We start from the raw sequence: 25,275 nt of genomic DNA on the forward strand, positions 1-25,275 counted from the left end.
ATTTTCCAGGGAGAGGGCAGGAAAAAGGCTCGCCTGCAGGCTGGGATAGCACTGCAGAGGGAGCGGTTGGGCATTGATGGGGGTTTGCACAGGGTGAGCGACAACTTTGGTTTTCTTCTGCGTTCTGTCATTAGCACTGTTGCTGTTACTGTTAATTTCTTATCTCATTGCTGTTTCTAGTAAATTATTCTTCTCTCAGTTCACGATCTTTACCTTTTGTACCTCCAATTCCGCTCTCCAGCCACCCACAGGGGAGGAACAAGGGGATGGAGAAGTATGTGAGTCATGTGGGGTCTGGAGTTGTTGTGAACATGACATTTGAGAATAAATTTCTAAAGTGTGACACCATTTTACCCTGTGCATCTTCCCTCTGCTTCATAGTTCCTAAAGAGAGCCTGAATTTCCCTTTACCTTACCTCTTCCCAAGTTTTCAAGTGCGTGATACTGATATATCTCAATACGTGTGTTGGTACAACTCAGATCCCACTAAGAAGGCTGAGAGCCACCGCAGGAGACAGCTTGGAAAGAAAGTAGGCCCATGTACTTCCTGTTTATAGTTTAAATTTAGAGTTATTAAGTAGATACCTCCAGAGGCTCTCTCTGATAGGGAAAATTCCAGCACTGAGCAAGCTGAGCAGTGAAAACCTGGGAACAGGTAAGCTAAAGAGAAATTTAGGTGAGATGGAGACAGCACAAGACAAGTATGCTCTGCATCTTCCTGGCTGCTTACAATAAGGACCTTACTGGGAGAAGCAGCGGTTTTACACTGGCAGAGTGCAGGTTTGGACTGGCTGTATAGATGAAATTCTTTCCGTGTGAAGGTGGTGAGGTACTGGCAGAGGCTGCCCAGAGCAGCTGTGGCTGCCCCATCCCTGGCGTGTTCAGGGCCGTGTTGGACGGTGCGCTAAGCAACTTGGCCTAGTGGAAGGTGTCCCTGCGCATGGCGGGGACTGAACTGGGTGTTTTGGAAGGTGCCTCCCGGCCCATCCCGGCCCGTGTCCCGGTGGCAGCCAGCGGGGCTGCGGGGGCCGGCGGGGCGGGCGGAACCCGTGCGCGCGGGAACGGTTCCCAGTGCCGCGTGTTGCCGGCCGGCGGCGGCGGCGGCCGCCTCCTCCTTCCTGCTGCCGGCGCGGGGGCGGCGGCGCTGTGGCGGCGGGGCCGGGGCATCGCGGGCCCGGGCGCCTCCTCCCCGCTCCGCTCCTTCCCATGGCCGGGAACTTCTGGCAGAGCTCTCACTAGTGGGTGCCGCGGCCGCGGGGTGCGGGGCACGGGTGCTGCGGGCCGCCGCCGCGCTCTGTCCATTCATTGCCGGGCCGGGCGTGGGCACGGCGCTGAAGGGAGGCCCGGGGCGGCCGGGGGAGCGCCGGGCGGGCGGCGGGGCCTGCTCGCCGCGGGACCCTGGCGGGAGCCGGCCCCGCTCAGCCGCCCCTTGGGAAGCGATTGGGCGCTCCGGGACAGGGGTCGCGTCCCGGTGTCGGTGCCCGCGGTAGCCCGGGCTCCAGCGGCGGAGTGCCGGAGCTTGGGTCCCTGGCATGGTTGTCCCCAGCGGTGGGGCAGCAGGGGCTCAGCTTGGGTTGGACATCAGGAAGTGTGATTGATACTGGAACGGACTGCCCAGGGAGGCGGTGGGGTCACCGTCCCCAGAGGAGTTTAAGGAAAGATCGTACGTGGCACTCTGTGCTGTGGTGTAGTGGACGGGGTGGTGTTCGGTGATGGTTGGACTCGATGATATCGGAGGTCTTTTCCAACCTAATTGATTCTGTGATTCTGCCCTGAAACACCTCATGCTGGGCGCGTCAAGGTTTGAATGGTGGCCCGTAGTGAAATGGCCGCGACATAAACCTTGTTAGTGACCGTCAGGGTCTAAGATCTGCCCAGCCAGCTCAGTTTGCTACTGGTAGAGGCTAATCTCAGCCCTTGGTAGTTCATGTTTTGTTGTTTGGTTTTTGGTTTTTTGATGTTTTTTTTCAGTTGTCTAACTTTTAAAAACCCTGAAGAACAGTTGCTTGAGAAGATTGTTTGTGGCTTTGTTAAAGGCCACGAGCCTTAATTCATAGTCTGTACAGGAGACAGTATCATGTTGATAAAGAGTTGCTGAAATTATTTTCCATTCTCTTAGCTTACAATGGATTTTGGATAAACAAGATCTATTGAAAGAACGCCAGAAAGACTTGAAATTTCTGACTGAAGAAGAATATTGGAAGCTACAGATATTTTTTACTAATGGTAAAACTTCTTTTATTTCTACCATAAAATCTATGCAATATGTCCCATGTCTAAATAGAGGTTTGAATTGCTTAGAGAATGTAATGTTTTCACTGTGGTATTACATGTACTTTCACAGCCTATTTTAACAAAGACGTGGAATATAAATAACATCATTATTTGTTAGTTGTACTAGCACAATTCTAGGAGACCTTGCAGGCTAAATAGCTGCATGCATTTTAACCTGTGATAGGACAAAACAGTAAATTTTATTTTTAAGAGGTTCTTACCAAAACATAAAAGAAAGAGAAACAAGCAGAAACTGCTAAGCTAGTGTATTAAAGACTCAGTGTCAAGCATTAGCACTCAGCCTGGGCTTTTGGTGGGTTCTTAGGGTGGGGTATTTTAGGTGATATGTGTCGTCCTTTTATACAACAGAGTTTGGAAACTTTGTGTTCATTTGGATCCTCTGAAACCTGCAGCACAGCCTGTGTTTTGTCTTCTGACTGATTTCCCAGTACCAGGTGGCTCTCAAATTGTCAACAAGTTTCTGAGAGCTGTTGGCAGGCAGCCTGTTTTCCCAAAGAATTTGGGCTTGTATGTGAAGTTGTCTAAGATTTCCTTGGTCTTGCAAACATTTAGCTATCCATATGAATGGCCACACCTGAGTATATCAGATTACAAAGGCACTTAAAATTTTCTCCGATCAATTGTTCAATATTTAAAAAAATCTCCTTATGCAAAGGATATGGCCAACTAGTAACTTGTTTGCAAATAGCTCTTTATATATATATTTTGCAGCAGTCCTTTAAAATACAGAATGCTTATTTTTTTCAGCTGTCTGGCCAGACTTGAGACAGAGAAGTGAAGTCACTTTCCCAGAGCCACTGGAAGATATTATGTCAGTGCTGGAATGATATCTGTGAAAGATACTTATCCCAGCTTCTCTCTCAGCTTAGTTATTTTTGTAACAATTGTATATACTATAAACACGATCACTATGGATACCTCTGTGTTATTGCTTATAGGGCATCAGGAAATCAAGCTAGCAATGAAATAATTTGATCCGTTCCCGAAATTTCTTGAAGTTAAAACCGAGTGTCGTAACTTAATAATACAAAAAGGGACAAAAGGAGGGTTATGGATATTTCTAAAAGTATTTCTATGCTAATGTTCATGAGTATTAATTTGAACTGTGAAATATGCTTTTTAAATGTTTCACTTTGTTGTTTTTCTTGAGTAAGCAAAGCTTTACAAAGTAAACAAGTTAGTTTTGGTTTGTGGTTCCCAGGGTCCTTTTCCTTGGCACTCTATGCCTCCCCTGAAGGTAGGTGAGTGACTGGGGGCAGCTGGAGAGCAGCTCTGCCAGCATCTCCCCTGTGCCTGTAGGAGCACAGCCTACTCTGCAGGAGAGAGTGGTGCTGGGCTTTCTCCCGTCTCTAGCAAAGAGAGCAGGGCAGTCAGGGCTGCTCTGTGCTCAGGCAGAGCTCGCAGTGTTCAAGCCGTCAGTGCATTGTATCTTCACCTGCCTCTGAATAGAGACCCTGCTTTGGGTCCCCCCCTTTTCTCCCATCTGCACTACCTGAGAGCAGATGAGGCCTGGCCACAGCATGTCACATTCAGTGTGTGTCAGCCCAAGAGATGGTTGTTCCCTAAAGCAATTAAAATCTGCATGGAGAGGGGCAATTTCCTGCTGCTTCCTCATTGGAAAACAAGTGCAGTAGATCACTAACTGATCGTATGGCTCCCTGCAGCTATGAAGAGAAGGAAAAGGATCATCTCCTAAAGTAGTATGAAAAAAGAAATTGATGTTGATTTCTCTGTTTGAATCACCAAGCCTTTATTGGTTTTGGTTGAGAAGTGTATTAGTTGTTTTCTGTTTTTGGTTTTGGGCAGAAGCAGTAATGTTTATGTTAGAGGCTACTCAAAATACTCAGATTTAAAACAACCTTTATTAAAAACCCCCAAACCACTGAAACCACTTGCTTTGTAAACATACAGGAATAAATGATCTTATATTTTCTTTTCAAATATTAAAATAATTACAAGCATTGGACTTTTCCCCAGCGTATACAAGCTTCCATTTCATTAAGTCTCTAGGCTCTTGTCCATTTTATCTTCTAAGCCACACTTGATTTTTCTCTGACAGCAGATGGCTTAACCATTCCTGAAAATCCCATGGGAGTATGAAACATATTTGGAGAATTCTGTTTAGCCTAATACTAGAATTTTTCTGATGCCCTAGTAGTAGTCCAGCTTTTTAGCCCCATGGTCAAATTAAAACCAAAAATTCTTTCCAACCTCCCGAGATAAGCTGATAAAATGTTTAATATTTGTACAGTCATTGCATACTGGGTTTAACACCCTTTTCAGAACTATAGCTTGTCCTACTTTCACTGTCAAACTAGTCCCAGTTTGGCATTCCTCTCTAGAAAAGGAATGATATGACACAGGGATTTAGTGTTGCTTTGGGCCTTGCCAGTGGTTGACAAATATGTACCCTGGCTATTTGCAGAGGATACGTGATAAGAGCATGGGTAAAAATCTCTCTGCTTGAGTATGTTTAAGTAGAGATTAAGAATTTAGTGATGACTGACAACAATTGTTTGCTTTCCCCACCAGTGGTCACTGTCTTGGTCGTGCTGTACATATTTAAAATATCTACTTAAATGTATTATGAAATACTCTTTTTGACATTTCTCATGAGGGAAGAAAAAAAGAAGAGGGAGTCTTCACACCACTGAGCCATGCTCAGAATAATGGCAGCGAAGAAGTATGGGAAAAATAACAAGTAACAACCTTATGTTTCACTGTGCCATTCTTTACATCCAACCCCTGCTCTTAATCCCTGCTTGATGCATCTAATTTGTTTGGCACCTTTCCTTTGCCTGGGAGGCCAAACAAGAGCTACCTGCACAGATGACACCAGGGTTGTTTCTTGGCCAACTGGCAGAGGACCACCGTGATGGAGCAGCTGACTGCATCCTCTGGTCTCCCACCCCCTCTCCCTAGACTAAATATGTCATTTTTTTAACACCTGCTGCCTCTGCCAAATTTAATGACCGTGTTTGTGTTGGCAGCTTTACTTGTTTGAAAAAAACCCATCCATTTTGTGTGGCACTGAAGAGCTGAGGGTTTATATTTCCTGTGTCTGAATTTCATTTGCTCTAAAATGGAATACCTGAGCTTTGCCCTTCTGAGATTTGTGTTGTCATCTTAAAGGTCATACTCACTTTGTACACAATGAAGTCAAGGTCCTTTTTCCTTTTTGAAGGTGTCCCCGAGCTTCAGGAGGCAGCGGTTCTTCACCTGCAGGTCTGTAGGTTTACAGCAGCGTGTTGTCTCTCTAGAGCAACTGAACTGAGGGAGAAGACTGTGGTGCTGCTCCTTAGAATCCCCAGCACTAGCCGTATTTTGAGACCCTTTGCTATTTGGTGTCAAATTGTTTAAAAAACTCAACTCAAGCTTTTGTTCATTTTTTTTTAAGTTATCCAGGCTTTAGGTGAACATCTTAAATTAAGACAACAAGTTATTGCCACTGCTACAGTCTACTTCAAGAGATTCTATGCCAGGTAGGACTGTTTACTATGATGGTACAAGAATAAAACATTTGCTAGGCACATTTTGGTAGCCCTTTAAAAATGCAGTTCTTTATTAAAAACAGTGCCACTTTTGTTTTCTGGATGGTGTAAAGCTTTTATGCTTTAATAAAGTTAACTTAAGCTTTGCTTTTTCAAAAGGAAGTGTGGTGCTCTTGATAGATTAATCGTTCTACATGTATGAAACAACGTATTATAATTTTGTTGTAACATTTCAGATATTCCCTAAAAAGTATAGATCCAGTATTAATGGCTCCTACGTGTGTGTTTTTGGCATCCAAAGTAGAGGTATGAAGTATTACAATTTTTTAATGTAACATTATGTGATGTATGAGAGAAAGAAAACGTTTAGGACTTTAAAATTTTTTGTCTTTCTTCATGCTTTGGGGGTTGAAACCTTTTTTTTGCATAGATTTCTATAGCATTTAAGAAAAGGAGACAGAGAAGGCCTTCAAAATTTGTCTGAATTACTAACACTGAAGTGCCTCTGAAAATTAAAAATAAAATTGTAAGATGGTTGTTACACTGTGACACAGCGTTTACATATTAAGATACACTGTATCTTAAATCATATTTTAAGCAGTGTCTCCTTTCTGGTGTGTTTCTCCTTATTAACATTTACTCAAACTTTAAAACATAATCGGATTTTTTTTCCTAATTATCTTGTTCTGTTTCATGTAGCAAGGGATCCTCAGAGTTTACCACACTTTCATTACTTGAATTAAAAGTATGTTGTAGCCTATGCGCTGTCCTTGAGAAATTATCATAAGGAACTGACCCATTAGGGATTGTGGTGAGAGGGCTCCATGCCTCCATTCTTGGTACTCCCCTTTGAATGTGGCCAAGAGTTAGCATCAGCTGGGTGCTGCTGTTAGTCCTCTGTAATGCAGCAAGCTTTACAGCTGTTTGAGAAGTGTCTGTGTAATGGAAAAAAGTCAAATTGGCCAATTTATGATATGTCAGTACTAAAGAATTTTTACAGAAAGAGCTCAAATACTTAATGGATGGTAGAAACAATCCTACTAAACTAGTGGTGACATGTGATACTGTTGTCTATACAAGTACTGTGACACTTTTCAGTGTTTGGAAGACATCAAGGAAAAGAGAGAGAGTGTTGGAGAGAGCACTTTTTTATCAACCTGTTAAATAAGCCTTTAAGCAGGCACAGACATAGAGTGTATATATACATAGATGTACCTTAAATTAGAAGTCTGTGTAGCCTTCCCAAAGCTTCTGCAGCTTTAGAGGGCAGCATTATTGATTCAGCTGTGGACTTCTCTGAAAGAATACTGTATACAGAAAATTTGCAGATTGCTGACTGTCTCAACACAGGAGCTAAGACTTCATACAAACATAACTAAAAAAGGTAGTTAATGGCAAGTTTCTAAAGACAGTTTTTTCTCAAAATGAGATAAGGAAAGAAATAACCTTCTTGAAGCCCTCTTGTCTATTTTATGTAAAGAATGTTAGCCAGCTGAGCTTTTGTGGCTTTAATACCTTTCATAAATCTTTACTGTTCCTCACAAACAACCAAGAAACTAATCAATGAAATAACTCTTAGGTAAAGAGTTTAACCCTGTTCACCTTAAGGAAAAAAAAAGGGGTGGGGGAAAGAACCAAATGCTACAATACTGCAAAAAGAAGCTCAGTTTAGTAAGAAGCCATTATTTTAATTTGATAACAAGTGTGAGTGTGTGGTGTTTCAGGTGGTTCACCTCATTTACCATTCTTTTTCTTCAGGAATTTGGTGTTGTTTCAAATACAAGGTTGATTTCTGCTGCTACTTCTGTATGTAAGTATTATTAATTTTCATTACACTCTAGTTAGGTATCTCTGTAGGGAGATTAGTTGGTTTCTTTTTGTTTTTTTTTTAAGGTAACTTTTTATCAAATCATGGAGGACTATAAGAGCCAGTTAAAACCATTTAGAATAAATAGCTTCTGTTTCCAAATACAGAGACAAAAGGGTCCTTTCTGTATTAGTTTTGGTTGATTGTGGTTGGAACTTATGCCAGGCATAAGTGAAAACAAAGTCATAAAATGAAACTGCTGAAATTCACAAGCAACCTCGAGTAGTAAATTAAAGTACTCAAAGATAGAATTGGAAATTTATGGCTTTGTCTGTTCAGTAAAAGATATGGCTCTGTGGAAGTACCTGTTTTAAGAATTTTTGGTAGGCTGTATACCTTCAAAAAATTTTAAATCTGTTTTCCCGCATCATAAAATCAGTCTTTGCACATGTTAGTTTCTAAAAATACATTTTATAACTTACTGTCCACAAGAAATTCAATAAAATTACACTGTGGGTACTTAATTTTCTGTCTTTCCCACTTGTTTTGTGTTTCCCAGTTCATGTAACATACATCTCATCTATCAGACTCTTAAAGTGATGTCTTCCTTAGCTGAATGCTATTATCTGACCCAGAAGGTCCAGCTGCTCTCAGTGGGCAATTCCTGACTGTGCTCTTCCAGATGTAGGTCAGCGCTTTCAAAATCCCTCGTAGCCATTGAGGGGACAGGTGACTGGCTGCATCTGTAGCCTCCAGATGCAGAGAGTGTATCAGTCCATGAGGCTGGCCGTGTGACAGTTCTGCCACCAGGAATTGAAACACATCTTTGATGCCAGCATGACCAAGACCAGTACTGGATTTAGCACTGAGAGTTGGTATTTTTACATCAGAAGCATCACTGTGTGGAAGTTTTGATACATCAGTGAGAAGGTTAGATGGGTTTTGGTAAATATGCAGCAGCTGATTTTACTTGGACATCTAGTTCTCCTATAGAATATTTTCCCCACAGCTCTTCTTCCTTAAGACCTAGAAGTCCTGGCAGCCCTGATAAGTACTGTGCATTTCATGGAAGTGGGGGCAAAATGCATCAGGCTTTCTCTTAAGTATTTCTTCCTTTATTCTACCTGGTTTTCCTTTACTAGAGTAGCTTCAGTAGCACACAGCAGTTTTTGGGACATCTTAATATCAAAGGCAAGAAAAGGTGAGGAAAGACAAGTAAAAGCAAAAACAAGCTAACAAAAGGGGTGACTAATGTAATAGTGGCTGGTTTAAGAGGTTTGCTTGCTTTTAGCTAGGTAGCTATGAATGTTATTTTAACTTATTATGACTTATGAAGTTAATAACATTTGCTTCCTTTGTAAGGAAGATATTCTTAGCCTGGTTTTCAACAATCTTTTCAAAAGGTTTTTCCATACATCTTGCTGAAATGACAGCTCCAGGTAGTGGTCGTGTCTGCAGCTTGCTTTGTGGGAAAAATGCTTTTTCTCCGTACCTTCTTTCTCAAATTGGTATTTTTTTTACTATGTACCCCTTCAGTTTGCATACATCTTGAGAAACTCTTTTATTGATTCTTCTCTTTCTTGAAATAATTAAAATTTTCAACCAGTAGCCCAGTCTTGGTGTCCTACAACAAATTTTCTAACCAAGTTCACCAGAGGTCTAAATGATGAATTCTTTGGTCTGGAGGACTAATGCTATCTATTCTTTGAAGTGAATGTCATACTGATTTTCTGGAAGTAATACTGATAGTATAATTTAGTAATATACTCTGTCATTAATATAAGGAATACTGTCCACTTCCAGGATGTTAAATATACCTGTTTTCCTTGGAAGACAAAGACTTAAAATAGATTTTTAAACGTTTTACTTGTACAAATCTCAAATTCACCTCTTCAAGTGTTCTTGTTTTCCTTTGTTCAGCATTCTAACATGAAGTCACTCAGGTTTTGCATATTAACATGCTCCTTACCGGTGCACTAACTGTACTCATTCTCCTTGTAAAATACACAAAGATTAATTAAATATCTCAATTGCAGATCATCATTACATTATGGACCTGCAAGAAGTCTGGCTGAGTTCCCTTACCCTGCCCTTGGGCTTGCTTTTCTAAAGGCTTCGTTAGTTCTTTTAAAATCTTGCCTGTTGAAGGATCAAACCTGTGTAAAAAATCCCACATGAAAATTCCATTTGGATTTAGTGTTGTAACTGAGGTCCTGAACGTCAGTAGCTGGAGAGCTCTGTGAATAACTTGTGGGAAGTTAGGTATCCCTGAGCTAGTTAGTGGTTAATCAGAAGACTTAATAGTGTCCAAAGCAGCAGTTGAATGTCTGGCTGAGTATCTGTGCAAATCTGGGTTTCAAGTGTATTTCTCTTTCTTTTTCAGGATCTTAAATCTTGTAACTTTTCTCTTCTCTTTGAAATACAAACATTTTGTACTAAAAGCCATAAGCCGCCAGACAGATTGGAAGGGCTATACAGATGAATGAATAGAAAGGGAAAGAAGTAAAGGTATTAATTACATTATTTTTAACATACTTTTTTCTATTTACTGTAGTGAAAACTAGGTTTTCATATGCCTTTCCAAAGGAGTTTCCTTATAGGATGAACCATGTAAGTATACTATTTGAAACACAACTTGATCAAATAAATTAATAATTGTTAGCAGGAAAATCTTTCTTTTAAATTCAAAGAAAGGAATATTTTCATACTCATATGTCAAGATTGTTCATTATTAGTTTTGTATGGAATATTGGGAAAGTTTAAAAATAATTCAAATCTTGTGTAACCTCCTTTCCTTAAATTGTTGACAGGAAAGACAAGTGATGTGATAGGATGACTGAAATGGTAGTTTTTCTATAGTATGATGAGAAAAGAGATTTAGTATTTTTTGAATATTCTTGGTTACAAATACATTGCTCCAGGGAAAGTAAATGGCCTTTGCACCTGAAATGCTTCCAAGCTTGCACACATGAGCAGTTGGCTTACAGAAAGCAATTTTATTTTTGCTGTAAAATTTAATGGCTCTTGAAAAATAGTTTTTAATTAGTACTTAAAATTTAAATTTACCAGTGGTTTTCAAGGTATTCTCAGTCAAAATACTGTGAAATTTTGTCGTTTTTCTTACAACCAATTTTGACCTGTGCTGTAGAATTTTGAAAGCTAAATAGTTTTAGATTGGCTGTAACAAATACTATTTTTTTGTTCCTTTTCACCCAATCTAGAAAGCCAAATGACACATCAAAATATAAAATACCTAAGACCTTATAATAAAACTGCAGTGCTATTTTACAGATAAAGGCAAATGGAAGTACATTTTGGAGTACTGCTTTTATATAGCCAAAGTAGTCCAGTCTTTTCCTTGATGTCACCAATACATGACCTTCTCTATTGAGAGTGAAAATTGATTTAATTGCTGCAATTAGACAGAGTATTTAATATGAAATTAAATCTGAAAATGTTTTGAGAGGCTATTTGGCAAGTTAGTGGGCTGAAAAAGACGCTCTAATTCAAGAACTTCTCTATTGCTGTGAAGTTTTTATGCACTGGGAACAACTTGCTGCTACCAGGTGTTGAAACAAATCAGACAAGTGCTGCCAGTGAAGCAGTCTTTCACAGCAAACTTGATGCAAAATATTTAAGTTCATGGTTATTATGACTGGAGTTAAGTTATAATAGTGATAAGACAATACCAATAATCGTTTATTTTGGTTTCGTTTTGTAGTTTCAGATAAAATGCATTTAGGACTGTTGGAAATAGTTGTTGAGAATTCCTGTGCCTTTGTGATGTAACACTGTGTATCAGTTAATTCTTTCTGCTGCCTGAAACATGCTGCTTATTAACTGCGATTTTGCTTCTTTACAGATACTAGAATGTGAATTCTATCTCTTAGAATTAATGGTAGGTTGATTTTTTTGGTGAAACTGCTTGTTTTTGTGAGACAAGTGACTGTATTTAACTCCTGATGCAGAGACTGGGATGTCAGTATCCTTTCTTCCCTAGATGGAGTGGCCAGTTGTGACTATGAAGAGTTGTATTCTTTTCTATATCCTCTTCTTGCCTGGAAGGATGTGGGGCTACACATAGGGGCTCTAGCAGAAGGTGTGGGTACTAGGCTATTCAGGCTAGTCTATAACAACCTAATAATTAGAGTAATCTTTTAGGAAGTGAGATGTGGGTTTGAATCCTCTAAGGAAGAAATCGAATTAAGGCCTCCCATTTTCTGAGATGGTGCTGTAACTGTTAGGCTGTTGGATGAAAGGAGCACAGTGGGACATTTTCTTCCAGACCCTTTTAAAGAAAGGAGCCACACCTGATTTTTATAAGAGGAGCTATCCCACTGCTGTGTTTGCTCGGGTAGCTGGAAGGAGGCAACCCAGGCTTCTTAGGGGTCTTGGGTAAAGTGGTGCCTAATTTCTGCATATGGCCTGGACTTGCATGGGTTAAGCACTGAACTCTAGTACTACTGTACCATAGTAGTTCTGCTCAAGTGCAGAGAAAAGGAGAGAGAAACTAGGGAGCAGCTTAGTGAGTTAGACAGCAGATGAGAGAATATATTTTGGGAACTGAACACAGAGGAGATCAGATCAAATTTTTGTTTGTACCTACAAGTCGTTTTAATACAGTTTTTAGATTCCTGTTTAGATTTAGTCCTTGATATCTCTGTTATACATGGCAGTAACTCTTGAGTTTTGTATACAGGAGTTTTAGCACAAGCAATTGCATTTACAAGAAGTTATGTTTTGGGGATTCACTTATTTTTCCAGTATCCTTTGTAATATATAGTGTGTGCAGTAACAGTGTTTCACTTAAGTGTTCAGCACATGTAACTTTATGCAGCCTTTCCCTGTAGTATCCACACAGTTGGCTGCTTTAAGCAAGAGGATTATTCCTTCTTGTTTACCTGGACCTGAAATGAGGGTATTTGAGAGCAGTGGAATTTTTCTTTTCTTTCTTTCCAAACCAGCATCAATTATTTTGGCATGCTCTCCATTTATGGTATTTAGTAGCAGACTGTTTTCTGGCAGCATTTTGTATTTCCAAGTGGGAATTACGGGTGTATAAGCAAATGAGGTTTCAGTGTGCTGCAGATGTGACTTTCTGTGTCTCTCAGGGGAAGGACATTGACAGACTGGCAACTGTGCTGTGTAATGGTATTCTAGAGAGAGCACTGCCCTCATTAGAGCAGGGCTAGGTGTTAGAATGCTACTTAAAAAAAAAATCGGTAATTGACTTGTAAACCAAATGTTTTAATACGAACTGACAACATGTTGTGCGTTGGAATCTAACTTCTGTCTTGATGACATTTTTCCTAGGACTGCTGTTTGATAGTATATCATCCTTATAGACCTTTGCTCCAATATGTGCAAGATATGGGCCAAGAAGACATGCTGCTACCTCTCGCATGGTAATGAAGACAATGGAAATAGTTCCTCCTTTCATCAAGAAAGCAAATGTTTAACAGTTATGCTTCAAAGGTGGTTAAGCTTTTGCTGAACCAAGCAGGCTTAGCCATATTTGAATACAAAGGGTGCCCTAGTTAACCTGTGCAGGTATATGTCCCTGACTTAGCTTATTCTCTCTTTAACCCTGTAATGATTTTACTTTGCAGTGGTCTAATTTTTATTTTTTAGACTAGCTCTAATAGCACAGTTTTAACATTACTGAATGGTGACTATGAGTAGAAGAAATTTCTTTCTGTCAGCATTGTCTTTTTGTTGTAGCATGTCATAGGAGGTAGAAGCAATATATAGGATTTTTTAGCTGTATTAGCAGAACTCTTATTCTTCAACTGTTTCAAATACAGAAAGACATTAGAAGTACTACTATTATGCTAGCCCTTACTTATTTGTGAAACAGATAATGATTTGATGGTATACATACACATCCACTGCAGAAAGACATTTGTACTAAAAGAATGTTTCCAAATAAACTTCTGCTGTGAGTACAAGGGGAAAAAAGAAATTAAGAGATTTTTACAAGGGAAAAGATCTCTCTCCTTGATGTTTTGCCCTGCAGCCTCATTGCTTCAACCATTTGGAAAACTGACAACAGCAGTTTTTGAAATAATACAGTCTAAAGGTGAATAGGAAGATACTTAAAAGTTCTTTTTTTGCACAGGAGGATAGTGAACGACACATATAGAACTGATCTTTGTCTGCTGTACCCTCCTTTCATGATAGCTCTAGGTAAGTAACAAGTAGTATCTCCTGTCATATTAACCTGGATGTATTCTGTGCACTGTCCCATCACAAGCATTCCTCAGACTGCCCTCATAAAGTGCTTCAGGCTTCCGTGTACAGGACTGACACTGTAGCCTTGGAACTTAAAAAGCCTTAAAGAAAAGTCAGATAATTAATCCTGAGTTTTCTCTGTTGAACGGTATAGGATTTATAAAAATTGAATATTTCTAACTGTATTGGGAGTGTATCTTTGTTCAATATCCATGTCACCTGATCTTTGCAGCTTGCCTACATGTGGCCTGTGTTGTCCAGCAGAAGGATGCAAGGCAATGGTTTGCTGAGCTGTCTGTTGATATGGAAAAGGTACTCTGTTTTTTATTCCCATCACTTGTTATGGACTAACCAGAACTGGCAGTCATGGTTGTATTACACATCCACAATACTGATTTGAACTTAAAATTCTGTGATCTTGTTAGATGCTGTTGCAGTTAGGCAGATCTCTTTGGAAGGGACAATGTCAGGTTATTTGGTCATCACCCTGCTCTGAAAGTCAAGACAAAACCACTGCATAACAGAAGAGCATTGCTGGTATTGCCATTTTCCGGACAGAAATATAAAGACAGTATCTTTTACATTGTTTACCAGAAGAATTTCCAGTGTTCCCCAGAACTCCATCTCACAAGATTGCCAGCACAAGTTTGACTTTTAAGTTCAATTTCATGTGATTTTCTGATTCACTTTTCAGCATCATGCCAGCACACCATTCTCATTTTCTCCCTATACATGTGCAGAGTATAACATAGTGTAGAACATTTTTGACACCTCTAGGCATCAGCACTTTCAGGATGCTCAGCACTGTAACTTCAATCAGTGCTAAACAGGGAGACACCAAGATCATTCACTTGAGTTCCCTGCTATATGCAAATTCCATGTCAAATAATCCCCTTTATTAATTGATTAGGTTTCAGGGTGCAGTTGTCCTTATAGTAACAATGTTCATCCTCACTAGTTTCTTTTACTTTTTAGGTTGGCTTCTTTAACCTTTATTTAGCTCCAGCAAGCAAATCGAAGTACTATTCATATTCCTTATCACACTGTTTCACTTTGCACGTATTTTTTCAGTCTTTTTTTGAAACTGAGTGTCTGGAATTAAATAGCCTGTTATGATTGAGATGTACCATTTTCCTCTATGCCTTTGGTATTGCCCTTTATCCCACTGATGCTAAGACATTGTGCTTGTATTCCAGAGTTTTTCTTGAAATTTAAATACAGTGTGGATGCTATGCTGCATTGAGAGCTCTGTGAATTATGCTGTCATACATGTAAAGGCACAGGGTGACAATAAACTGGCAGCAAAGGAGAACCAACCTATATTTAATAGATAAAATTACCATAAGCTTGATACTGAGTATCTTTGAATATTTACGTCTGTTGGTTCTCATGTCAGTGATAAAGCCTAAGCTTGATTTTTTTCACATGAACACTATGGACTTCTTCACCAACTATGACTTTTGTTTCAAGGACAAAATACATTGCTTTAGCACTTAATCAAAGTTCATGTATTAAAAACAAGAAAGAAGTCTACTTTATTAAGAGAATGATGAAATATATTATGAATGAATATTCTCCAGTTTTTATATAGAATATTGTACTAGAAATTTAATAGGAAATTAAGGTAGATAGAAAGTGTCCAAACTGGTATGGAATGCTTATGCTTCCAGAAGCAGAATATGAAGTGTCAGCAATTCTTATTATATGTATATAAGAATATAACAAGTATTTAAAAACTCCTTGGCTCTGTTTCTTGGAAGGAAAGAGTTCGAATGAATGTTTTGTGGTTTTAGGCTTTTGTTTTCCCACAATATGTGCCCTTAATATATATAGAACATTAATAATCATAAATTACTGTATTGATGATGCATGGTCGTATAGCTGCAGTCATGCTGCCCAATTCTGTGTGTTCTCAGGAGCTTAGTTATAAGCTCTGACAGTAGTTGCAAATAAATAAATAAATGAATAAAAAGGTATTTAGTTTGCAGGGGAAGAGAAGCTGTAAATACAGTTGAAAGGAAAAGTATTCTGTTCAGGCTTTGTTTCACAATTAAATAAAAAAACTAATTAAATGCTTTTTTGTGACCAGATTAAGTGTGAGACAGTTCTGTTTATAATATGAAAATCGTGTTGTTTAGTCTCACTTTGGGGCCTTTTTAGTTAATTGGACACTTAAATGGGTATGACAGATAAAATCACTATCATGTCTGACCTTAGGATCTCTTTTCTTTCTAATACAGATTTTAGAAATAATCAGGGTTATTCTGAAGCTGTATGAGCAGTGGAAGAACTTTGATGAGAGGAAGGAGATGGCTACTATTCTTAGTAAAATGCCTAAACCAAAACCACCTCCAAACAGGTACAGTACTTGCTTATTACACCTTTCCTATGGAAAAACTAGACTACGATCTTAAGGCTGTGTAAATGTTTAATTCAAGGTATAGTGTATGTTTTTACAGTGCAGATGTTTCTCATACAAAACCAGCCTGATTGTTCAGGAGCTAGTGGGAAGCATAACATTCATTATCTTATGGAGAGTGTTAATGTGATTAGAATGTGATCAATACAGCTCAGCAAATGTAAGGAACCCCAGTGTGAGGCTCCATGGCTGGGCCAGATTCAATGGAACTGGGCCTGCTTGATGTCGTGTTTAATTACTGTGATTAAATATCACTGCTGGGAATCTGCACATGCAAATTCCTGTGAACATGCTTATGTAATGTGAACTTCACAATGTTGACTCCAGAAGTACATTCAGCAGGCAGCTTCATGGGCATATATTGAAATTTTTACTCACATAAATATGGTGAAGTTATTTATGCATGCTGAGAATAACTTTTGCATTTTTTTATGAAACTGAGCAGAATATTTTGACCTGTTTATGTAAATGTTGAAATATTTTTTTTCCAAAAGTTTTGATTATTTTCAGAAGAATGTATTTTTAAATTTAAAAAAATGGATAAAAATGTAATGTGATGCTTCTTATTGAAGAGACATGTTTTTGTTTTCTTCAACAGTGAAGGAGAACAGGGTCCAAATGGTAGCCAGAACTCTAGTTATAGCCAATCTTAAGGCATTCCAAAGAATTTCTTTATGGACCACTTTGACTCAAGACATCCTGGGATATTTCCTGTGTTCATGAAATGGACAGAAGGTTTTAGTAACATCTCTGACAAAGAACTCTAAGAATAAATAGCTTGTTTGTGTCAAGCATTTTGAAAGCTTTTTCTCTAAAACTACATCATTTTCTCTGACGCTGGAGCAAATATGCTAAGATTTTTCAGTGTAAGGAATCAAACTTTAAACCAAGCTGCGAAAGATTAACATTTTTCACTCAAAAGAAATAGTTCATTATTGGTTTTATTTGTGTTGAAGTGAACTATTCTTAGAGCGACAGTAATCTGAGGCCTAAGTGTAACTGTATTAATGACTTGTGTTGTCTTCATTTTGTTTGTGACTGAAGGAAGATAGTGCACTCTTTGTTGAATCTATCCATTACCTTCTGTTTTTTGATTTAAAAAAAAAATAAATACAGATTTTGCAACAAGTAACACACAGTTCTTCAGAAACAAATGCCTAGAAGAGCTGTGGAGAATATTGTTACAGTTTTAATGAAAGCTGCAGGAAAGAAAGTCAGTTTCTATTTTTGGGTTTAAAAAAGCTGTATTCCACAGTAGATCTACTTGGTTGTTTTGCCATGATACATAGTAGCCCAGCTTACCAGAGAAGTGCAATATGTATAGTGATTCTGCAGTTTTCTGAAACATTTCAAGTGTTAATAATTAAGAAAACCCAACATACAATGATTTTTTTTTTCAAATAAATGTACTGTATGGTACAATCAGAATTTTTCACAATCAAGTTTAAATCTGGATATTATTGCTATTTTTTATGGTGGATTTTTTTTTGGTAGAAAAGATACACTGTTAGTCTGCCTTCACTGTTAGTGTGAATTTGTGGGTTCATTAGAGAGTTTATTTAAGAGGATCAAGTGTTTGGTGAGCTTCATACAGGCTAATTTTAATTGGGATGTTAGGAACAACTCTAGAATAACTGAAATGGGATTCCTTGGTTAACTTAGCGCTGGAGAAAATGAGATTTCTTCAAACAGAAGGCCATATCCTGCGTTCCTTACTCAGGCAGATATCCCACTGAAGACAGGAATTGGCCTTAATTGATTTCTTGATTTTTTAGTTAACTTTGTTTCTAATTAAGTTCTGTACAACTTTATTTTGAATGATAATGCCAACTTGCCCAAGTATAAAATTTGAATGATAAAGTTCAGTAACATTGTTCTTTTCTTTTTTTTCCTGAAAGAACACATTTCACTGCTCTGAAATACTGGAGAGAGATTGTTGAAAACGTGCTCTGTGATGTGCATTGGTTCAAAAAACTGGCCCCTTAAAAACCCCCACGTTTTTCTGCAAATACCTGTCTCTGTAATTGGCTGGTCATTCAGTGAAATATAATGGAAGTGTTTTTGTATGTAGCCCATTAGGCTACTAGCATTTGTTTCTGTTCAGGTTATTTCCACAAACCATTATGTGAACCAGCCCCAAACACTTTGATGAGGTGGAAAAAAATATACATTTTGGTCTTTGCTACTTGGTTGCCATTTGATCCATACCTTTTATAGACACTTGATTGATGAAGTGGAATTTGGCTATTTTGCTTTCATTTCTTGAAGTCTAAAATGTGATATTTGTAATGTGGACTTGGGGAATAGAAATAAATCAAAGTATCTTGACCTCTGTGTGGAATTCTTAAACGGGAACTTTAAGTAAGCATCAGTCTTCTCACATACACCACGTAATCTGCCAAGAAAGTTCATGTTTTGGAATTGGGGAATTAATTAAGAATTCTGGCTAAAGTGATTAAAATTTTTCTTGCTGCTCAGGAGTCTTTGCAGACTTGACTTCACACTTAAAGCACAAAGGGACCTAAATTTCGGGGGTAAAATGTCAGGCACTTCTTGATGGTACCTATGAATCTCTTAAGGCATTTCTCCACTGGGAAGGTAAGGCTAATTTTATCAGTTTTGATTCCAGTAAAAACAGTGAAAGGCAATAAAGTGCAGTCAAAAGAGCTAGATTCAGTGAAGACAGTTTTAAAAAAGATGTAATTTTGAACAACAGGCAACGGAACATACTGTGAATTCAACAGTCTTCCTGCTTAGTAGAGCAGGCAGAAAAAAATCACCTTTCTTGTGCTTCACTTCAAAGGAGAGGTGCATAAAAATGTGGTATCTCATTGAAAGAGAGGTAGCTGAAAGTCTTCTCAGATTATATATGGCAACAGGTGCCTTTCAAGTGTCAAAGCAAACACAAGCCATCTATGCCAAAAAGACTTAAGGAAAAATCCCAAAGGAAACATACTGGATCAGACAAGTTATTTAACTCAAACTCCATCATTTGGAAAGCAAACTGGAAAAGATCATCTAATTTGACAAACTACAAATAGTTTGAGAAATATCTTGCAAAAAACTACTATGATTAATGAAAAAGGAAAATAAAAAAGAGGTATACAGTACTTTTCCAATTATTGAAAAGCCAACCCACAACTCCTCAGTTCAGAAAATACAGAAGGGGTCTAGAAAAATCATGGATTGTGTAAAGACGGATAGGTGACAACCCCTCACTTCTGACAGAAACCAGAGCAGCCGATGAAAAGAACAGATGGCAAACTGGGAAGCAACAAAAGGAAAGAGTTCTCACCACTGCTGTGTCTGATTGAAGTTTCTGTTGAAAATTTACAAATACCCAAGCATACTAAGACATGCAAAGCCTGAAGCACTCTGAGTTGTAAATGAGAGTAACCTGGAGATTGTATCCTGTTTTATGCTCTTTGTTAGATGTTTATTACCAGTTGCTGCCAAACAGGAAATAATGGGCTAGATAGATCTTGGTGTAACACAGAATAACTTATTTTTTGTGGTTATGTAGTTTTAGGTCTTCCCAGCAAACGTTAATGTAGCTACAAAAGGAAACATTGGCTGCTCATGACTAAGTACTGACTTAGTTTGGTAGACTGCACGCTTTGTTCATTTGTGTGCTGAAGTTTGGTGGCTTGATCAATACAGCTAAGCATGATTAATTGTACATTTAACAAAATATTTTCAGTGGCTCTGAAATCCTTTATACAGTCTGGCCTTAATGATCTTCAAAAGGCACTGCTAGTCCTGGTGAGGCCACAGCCAACAGTGGGTTTCTGTTGTCCCCTTGATATCTGCAGTTTGACTATTCTAAACAGACTACCCGACACAGGTATTTGAGAAATAATAATTTTATTTGTCCTATCATCATTAGTTAAACAGTCATAAGCTACATCATACAAAAAAGTAAACATAATCTGCACTTATGTTCTTTTCACATGCATTCACCAAAACCATAACCCAAAGTAAAGGTTGAAAGGCTGAGCAAATTTAATGTCCTCTGTTTGTGTCATAGTCTTCAAGTATAACTTAAACCAGTTGATAGATACGGCAATTTGAAGCTGAATGTCTATTTACACAAGAAGCCAGTTGTGAGCTTTATTATGGAAGTGGAAGGGATGTGGTTTGCTAAAACCTACAAACCATTCTGATTCCTTGATAGGGTAAGGGCTGGGGCTGTCATCTTCATTTCTTTTCTGGAGGTTCATGTTTTACCCAGTCGTCAAAGCCACCAGCATACTGCTGAACTCTGAAAATATGCAGAAGATACCTTTCTCAAGAAGAGTCCTTCTTAATATTGTCTCTTAAGAGAACACAGCAAAAATACCTCTACCAAAAGTAAAATACAAACACCCAAAATCAAAACCCCACAAAGGAAAAAACTCTACTAAAAAACAGATTAAAAAAAATAGAAAATACAGAAATTCTCTGCAAGCATATACACTTGTACCTAGCTTCAATGAGCCAGATGGACATTCCTTTTACTCTAATACTGCCTGCTTCCATGCAGTGAGTTCTGTAACTTTTCCTCCAAATGACAATGCTGGAGTTCAAACATCAAGCAAGAAATAGCAGCTGGATCAAGGAAACAGTTGCCAGTTCTTTTTTAAAAGAGAAAAGACTTACAGCAGTGGAAGATTTACATGTAAGTCTATTTATTATGTCTAATGCTTCAGTTGTCACCAAATAAACCCAACACACTGATCTTTACTTCCTTGCAAACCTACGTGCTCTATAGGTCTGACATCAACCTGTGCAAAACTAAACTCTGAAAAACAAAAACAATTATGCAAAACAATACTGACTCCTTCAATTAGGCAGCAGGAAAAACAGGAAGCAGAGGATATTTTTCACTTTGAAATGAGAACGTGCTTCCATACTTTCGACTAGAATTAATATGAATGTTCCAGTTCCTATATTGCAGTTCAATGAAAACATGAGCAAATAACCAACGTCTTAAATTTTATCTGCAGTCTTCAAGATAGCAAGGCACATTCTAAAGATAGGTTTAACAATTCTGCAAACCAAATGCTGCATTTCACTCTATCATCATCTCATTGTTTTGTTAGCTGTTGCCTTCACTGCTTTACTCCTGGCAAATAATCCAAAGCTTTACAGGAAATGAAGGCATCCTTTGTCAACAGTGAACTGTACAGGTAGAACTGCAATTCAACAATTCAGCACACGTGCAGAGCCACTGAGGGGTTGTTTCAGAGGATGGTACATCTCACTTCGATGCAACACCCAATGGCATCCTTCAAGGTTCAGTGAAGACAACAGGAGGTGTCTAACTCAGCTACGAATTGTTTTGTTCATATTCCACATGTAAATTTTTACCCTTGCTCACAAGGTGAGTACATGTTCTGCTTCACGGGGGAAGCAGCATTAATCCCATCCTTACACACAAAGTCATACCTGCTGAAACCCAAGGACATGGCAAAACCAAGAGCTTGTTTACTTCTTGTTCCTGCCAAACAGGAGAAAACCACAGGGTCTGACTTGGATGGCATGTTTTGATTATACTGCTGCTTGAAGTCCATTGGGTCCATTTGTAGAGCTTCCATTAATTCACCCACTGGGAAATACAGAAAACAAGCTATTGTTTATTCTCCATCCACAAACAGTTTACATTGCAAGACTTCTAATTCCTCTGGAGGAAAAGTTCAGCCTCATTACATGCCAGCAGCTTTCTAGCACCATTCTTCTTTGCTCAGTCACCACCACTTGACCATTCCAGCCAGAAGGAACACGAACACCCGATGCCTGCACATGGCGGCGTTGACAACTTACGCGGTATGTTGATGGACTCCGGGATTTTTCCAAACCTGTCGATCTCCCACCTCTCCCGCACGTCAATGTGAAGGACGTTGGCCTTCTTCAAGTCTTTGAGCTCCTGGTAGGAGAGGCTCGGCTCCGCGGCGGCGCACAGGCCGCGGCAGGTGGGGCCTGGCGGGGAGGCACGGTGGGTCAGCCCGGCCGCGGGACCGGCTCGGGGCGGAGCAGTGCCGCCAAACGCAGCCACTCGGGGCTGTCCCCGGGCGCCGGCCAAGCTCGTCCCCGCCCGCCCCGGGCAGACCCATCCCCGTCCGCCCCCGCTCCCCGCTTACCGGGCGCTGCCGTCCAGCTCCAGCCGCCGCCCGCCGCCCGCAGGGCCCGCGCCGCCTGCCACCAGCCGCCGAGCCTCATGACGGCCCGCCCGGCCATGGCTGCCGCCCAGCTATGCCCGGCCCCGCCGGCGGGGAGGAGACACCGCCTTCTCCGCAGGGGCGGGGGCTCGGAGCCTTGGCCGGCGCTGTCCCGCGCAGGGGAGCGGCGAGCGCGGCCGGGGTGGCCACGCGTGTGGCAGCTGCCGGCACCGGAGGCAGCCGGGTCACACAGACAGCGCCTCCGGTTTGGGTCCGTCCAGCGTTTACCCTGCATTGCCTGGGCAGGGTAAATTCTACCAGCCGACCCAAACTGTTGAGGCGATGAGATTAAACAGAGATGAGGATTTTGATGTCAAATCCTATTAAAAAAACCCAGCCTTTAAGTGTTACACCGAGGAGAAAAAGGTGATTTTAGCACTGGCCTGCACAGCTTTCACCACTGTCACTGTCCCCTTACAGGCAGGAGATGTGGTCCGGACACTAATCTCCTTTCTGGTGGCCAGTGAGAGGATGCGAGGGAATGGCATGAAGCTACATCACAGCTTTAGGTCAGATATTAGGAAAACCTTCACCCAGAGTACAGCCTCCTCAAGGAAGTGGTCATGGCCTCAGACCCACCAGACTTCAAGACGTGTTTGGACAATATACTGAGGCACATGGTGTGTGATTCTTGTGGCTGTACTGTGCACAGTCAGGAGTTGGAGTTGAACTCGAAATTTGTATGTCCCCTCCAGCTCAGGATATTCTATGATTTGATGATCCTTGGTTTCAGTTTTGAGTATTTCAGTTTTGAACCAAACCCCTAGTTTTAGTTTTGAAAGCTGTCAGTCTTCTAGCCACAAGGACTAAATGGTCAAGATGTATGTGAGTGGAGAAATGAGGGTCCTTCTGTTCCACACATTTTAAATCAGTATTCTGTATTTACAGCACACTTTTGTAGGTATGTTACATACTAGCTAATTCTAGTCTTTAAAAGCAGGTATGCTGGATCTTTTCATAAAAAATGCATTTTGAGGAGTAGGTTGTTGTATCTTTACTAATGAGAGTTTTCCTTCTCAAAACGAGAACAGAATATTTCTTGGGACTGTAAAATATGACAAATTGAAGTTGGCACATATAACTGGTTCACTAGCTGCCCTTCTGCCAGCCTCTCCATATGGCCCCCTTGACAGGCATTTGCAAATTGTCTGTCTGAGGCAGTGTATCTATATATGAATTGAGGTTTAATGCATTTTCCATTTCCCACAAGGTAAGGATGGAATACACTATTTCTAGAAATTATTTTTGAAGTATAATTTACTGTATATTTTATCTGTAGTAAAACACTGACCACAGTTAATCTCCATTTATTGCATGTATCACCATAAGGACCATAAAGCGTTCAATATGAAGCACCAGAACACTTGTCACATGAAATGCATATTCACAGGAAGAAACATTTTTATGGTTTTGACTTGACCCCGGATCATACTAGGTACAAAAGGCTTGTACATACTGGCTTGTTTGCTGAAATAGGAAGCATTCACTAAGCTAAGACTGAGAATTTGAGGTCAGAACAGATCAACTTGGCAAACTCCTGTAGCTTGGTGGAAAGGCGGGGAGCAACACATTCAATTCTCTTTTCGTCTTCGTGGCTGCACTTAGTCAACTCCTCCTCAGCACCTTCCTTCATTTCACCTTTTGGGACTCTCTCACCATTTCACCTCTTCTTCACTTGACTTTCCAGTTCTGTACAGCCTCCTACACTGAAACCCAGCGGCACCCAACCCAGTTTCCAGTAGCTCCTCCTCCGAGTGCTGGACAAGCTTTACTCTGTCTGTCCTTGGTGTGGATATGCACATTTGATGCTGTTCTCCTTCCAGTCCCTCCCTCGGTGGCTGCCTCGAAAATCCACGCAGGGCCCAGACCCTGCTGCATAACCTCTGGGCACGACTGTCACAGCCCTGCGCACTGCCAAACCTGCTCTTAGCGCGCTGCCCACGGGCACAAACCCAGTGCAGCACCTCCAGCCCTTTCAGCGAAATTCAGAAGTGAAGGTCACCCCACCCTTTGCCCAGTGGCCAGGGTGCCCCGGCAGCCAGACCTGTCGCTACCTGTTGCCTCTCAGTGTGCCCTGGTGCGCTCCCGGGCGGCCCCGCTTCCCCACCGCCCTTCCCACCCGGGAGATGAGTAGTGCCCTGGAAGCAGCACCAACCCCGCTGCCACTCGTGCGACTCCCCCGAGCTCCGCGCGGAGCCGCCCGGGCTGCGGCTGGGGCGGGGAGCGGCGCGCCGAGGCCAGGGGCGGAGCGGAGCGGAGCTTCCTCCGCCGCTTCCTGCCGCCGCCACGCCCGCCTGCTACCGCCCGCCGCTCCGTGAGTGCGGGGCGCGGGGAGGGGGAGGGCGGCACAGCGCGGGGGGTGCCGGGGCGTGCCAGGCCCGTCCTGCGCTGCCGAGTGAAGTCGCGGAGCCCCGGCCGCGGCCGGAGGGTCGGGCCGGGCCGATCGGCCCCGCCATGGCGGCGGCCGGGCCCGCGGCCTGCGGAGCCGCGTCCCGGGAGGCGCCGGGCGGGCGCGGGGCGCGGGCTGGGGGCGGTGGGAGGGGGCTGTGCCCCGCCGCAGCCCCGAGCCGGGCGGGTCGCCCCTCCCCGCTGTCGGCGGCGCCCGCGGCAGCGCTGTCCGGCGCTTCTCCCGCCGGGCTGGTGGCCAAGTGCGGTTCGTGTTCTGTCGCCGGCTACGAGCTGCTGGTGGCGACCGCTCGCTGTCGGCGTGGAGCGGGTTAACCCTGCCGAGAGATGAGAACGGCAACGCCGGGCCGCCTCTGTGAGCCGCAGCGCGTCTCTCGGTGTGTTAGATTGAGGGCAGTCGGTAGCAGCGCCCGTGGCCGCGTTGAGCAC

The 25,275-nt window shown here is 41.3% G+C and overlaps 3 protein-coding genes across 6 annotated transcripts in view; 2 read left to right on the forward strand and 1 right to left on the reverse strand.

Annotated features, from left to right (window-relative positions):
* The first annotated feature begins 1,108 nt into the window (after positions 1–1,108).
* On the forward strand, positions 1,109–18,571 carry CCNC (cyclin C). Of its 2 annotated transcripts, XM_014883645.2 has the most exons (12): positions 1,109–1,238; positions 2,120–2,226; positions 5,693–5,777; positions 6,023–6,092; positions 7,545–7,596; positions 10,148–10,203; positions 11,456–11,491; positions 12,907–12,998; positions 13,712–13,779; positions 14,057–14,136; positions 16,065–16,183; positions 16,842–18,571. In XM_014883645.2, exons 1-12 carry the CDS (start codon positions 1,207–1,209, stop codon positions 16,894–16,896), a joined length of 852 nt encoding a protein of 283 aa, XP_014739131.1. In that variant the 5' UTR covers positions 1,109–1,206; the 3' UTR covers positions 16,897–18,571. The 2 variants fall into 2 exon arrangements, with proteins under 2 accessions (XP_014739131.1, XP_014739133.1); XM_014883647.2 differs by lacking the exon at positions 5,693–5,777 and having other exon boundaries at positions 1,134–1,238.
* Positions 18,572–20,090: 1,519 nt separating this feature from the next.
* On the reverse strand, positions 20,091–22,504 carry TSTD1 (thiosulfate sulfurtransferase like domain containing 1). Its single transcript, XM_088161979.1, has 4 exons — positions 22,363–22,504; positions 22,046–22,201; positions 21,671–21,830; positions 20,091–20,504 (listed from the first exon to the last, which is right to left on the reverse strand). Exons 1-4 carry the CDS (start codon positions 22,457–22,459, stop codon positions 20,441–20,443), a joined length of 477 nt encoding a protein of 158 aa, XP_088018105.1. The 5' UTR covers positions 22,460–22,504; the 3' UTR covers positions 20,091–20,440.
* Positions 22,505–24,631: 2,127 nt separating this feature from the next.
* USP45 (ubiquitin specific peptidase 45) overlaps positions 24,632–25,275 on the forward strand; it is a 48,793-nt gene continuing 48,149 nt past the window's right edge. Inside the window, exon 1 of one of the 3 annotated variants that reach the window (XM_014883630.2) lies at positions 24,632–24,754. The gene's annotated coding sequence lies outside the window, so the exon portion shown is untranslated. The remainder of the gene's footprint in view (positions 24,755–25,275) is intronic. The other 2 variants (XM_088161980.1, XM_088161981.1) reach the window with 2 other exon arrangements.

Source organism: Sturnus vulgaris, chromosome 3 (genome assembly GCF_052056855.1).
Source record: "Sturnus vulgaris isolate bStuVul1 chromosome 3, bStuVul1.hap1, whole genome shotgun sequence".
In the NCBI taxonomy this organism is placed as follows: domain Eukaryota; kingdom Metazoa; phylum Chordata; class Aves; order Passeriformes; family Sturnidae; genus Sturnus; species Sturnus vulgaris.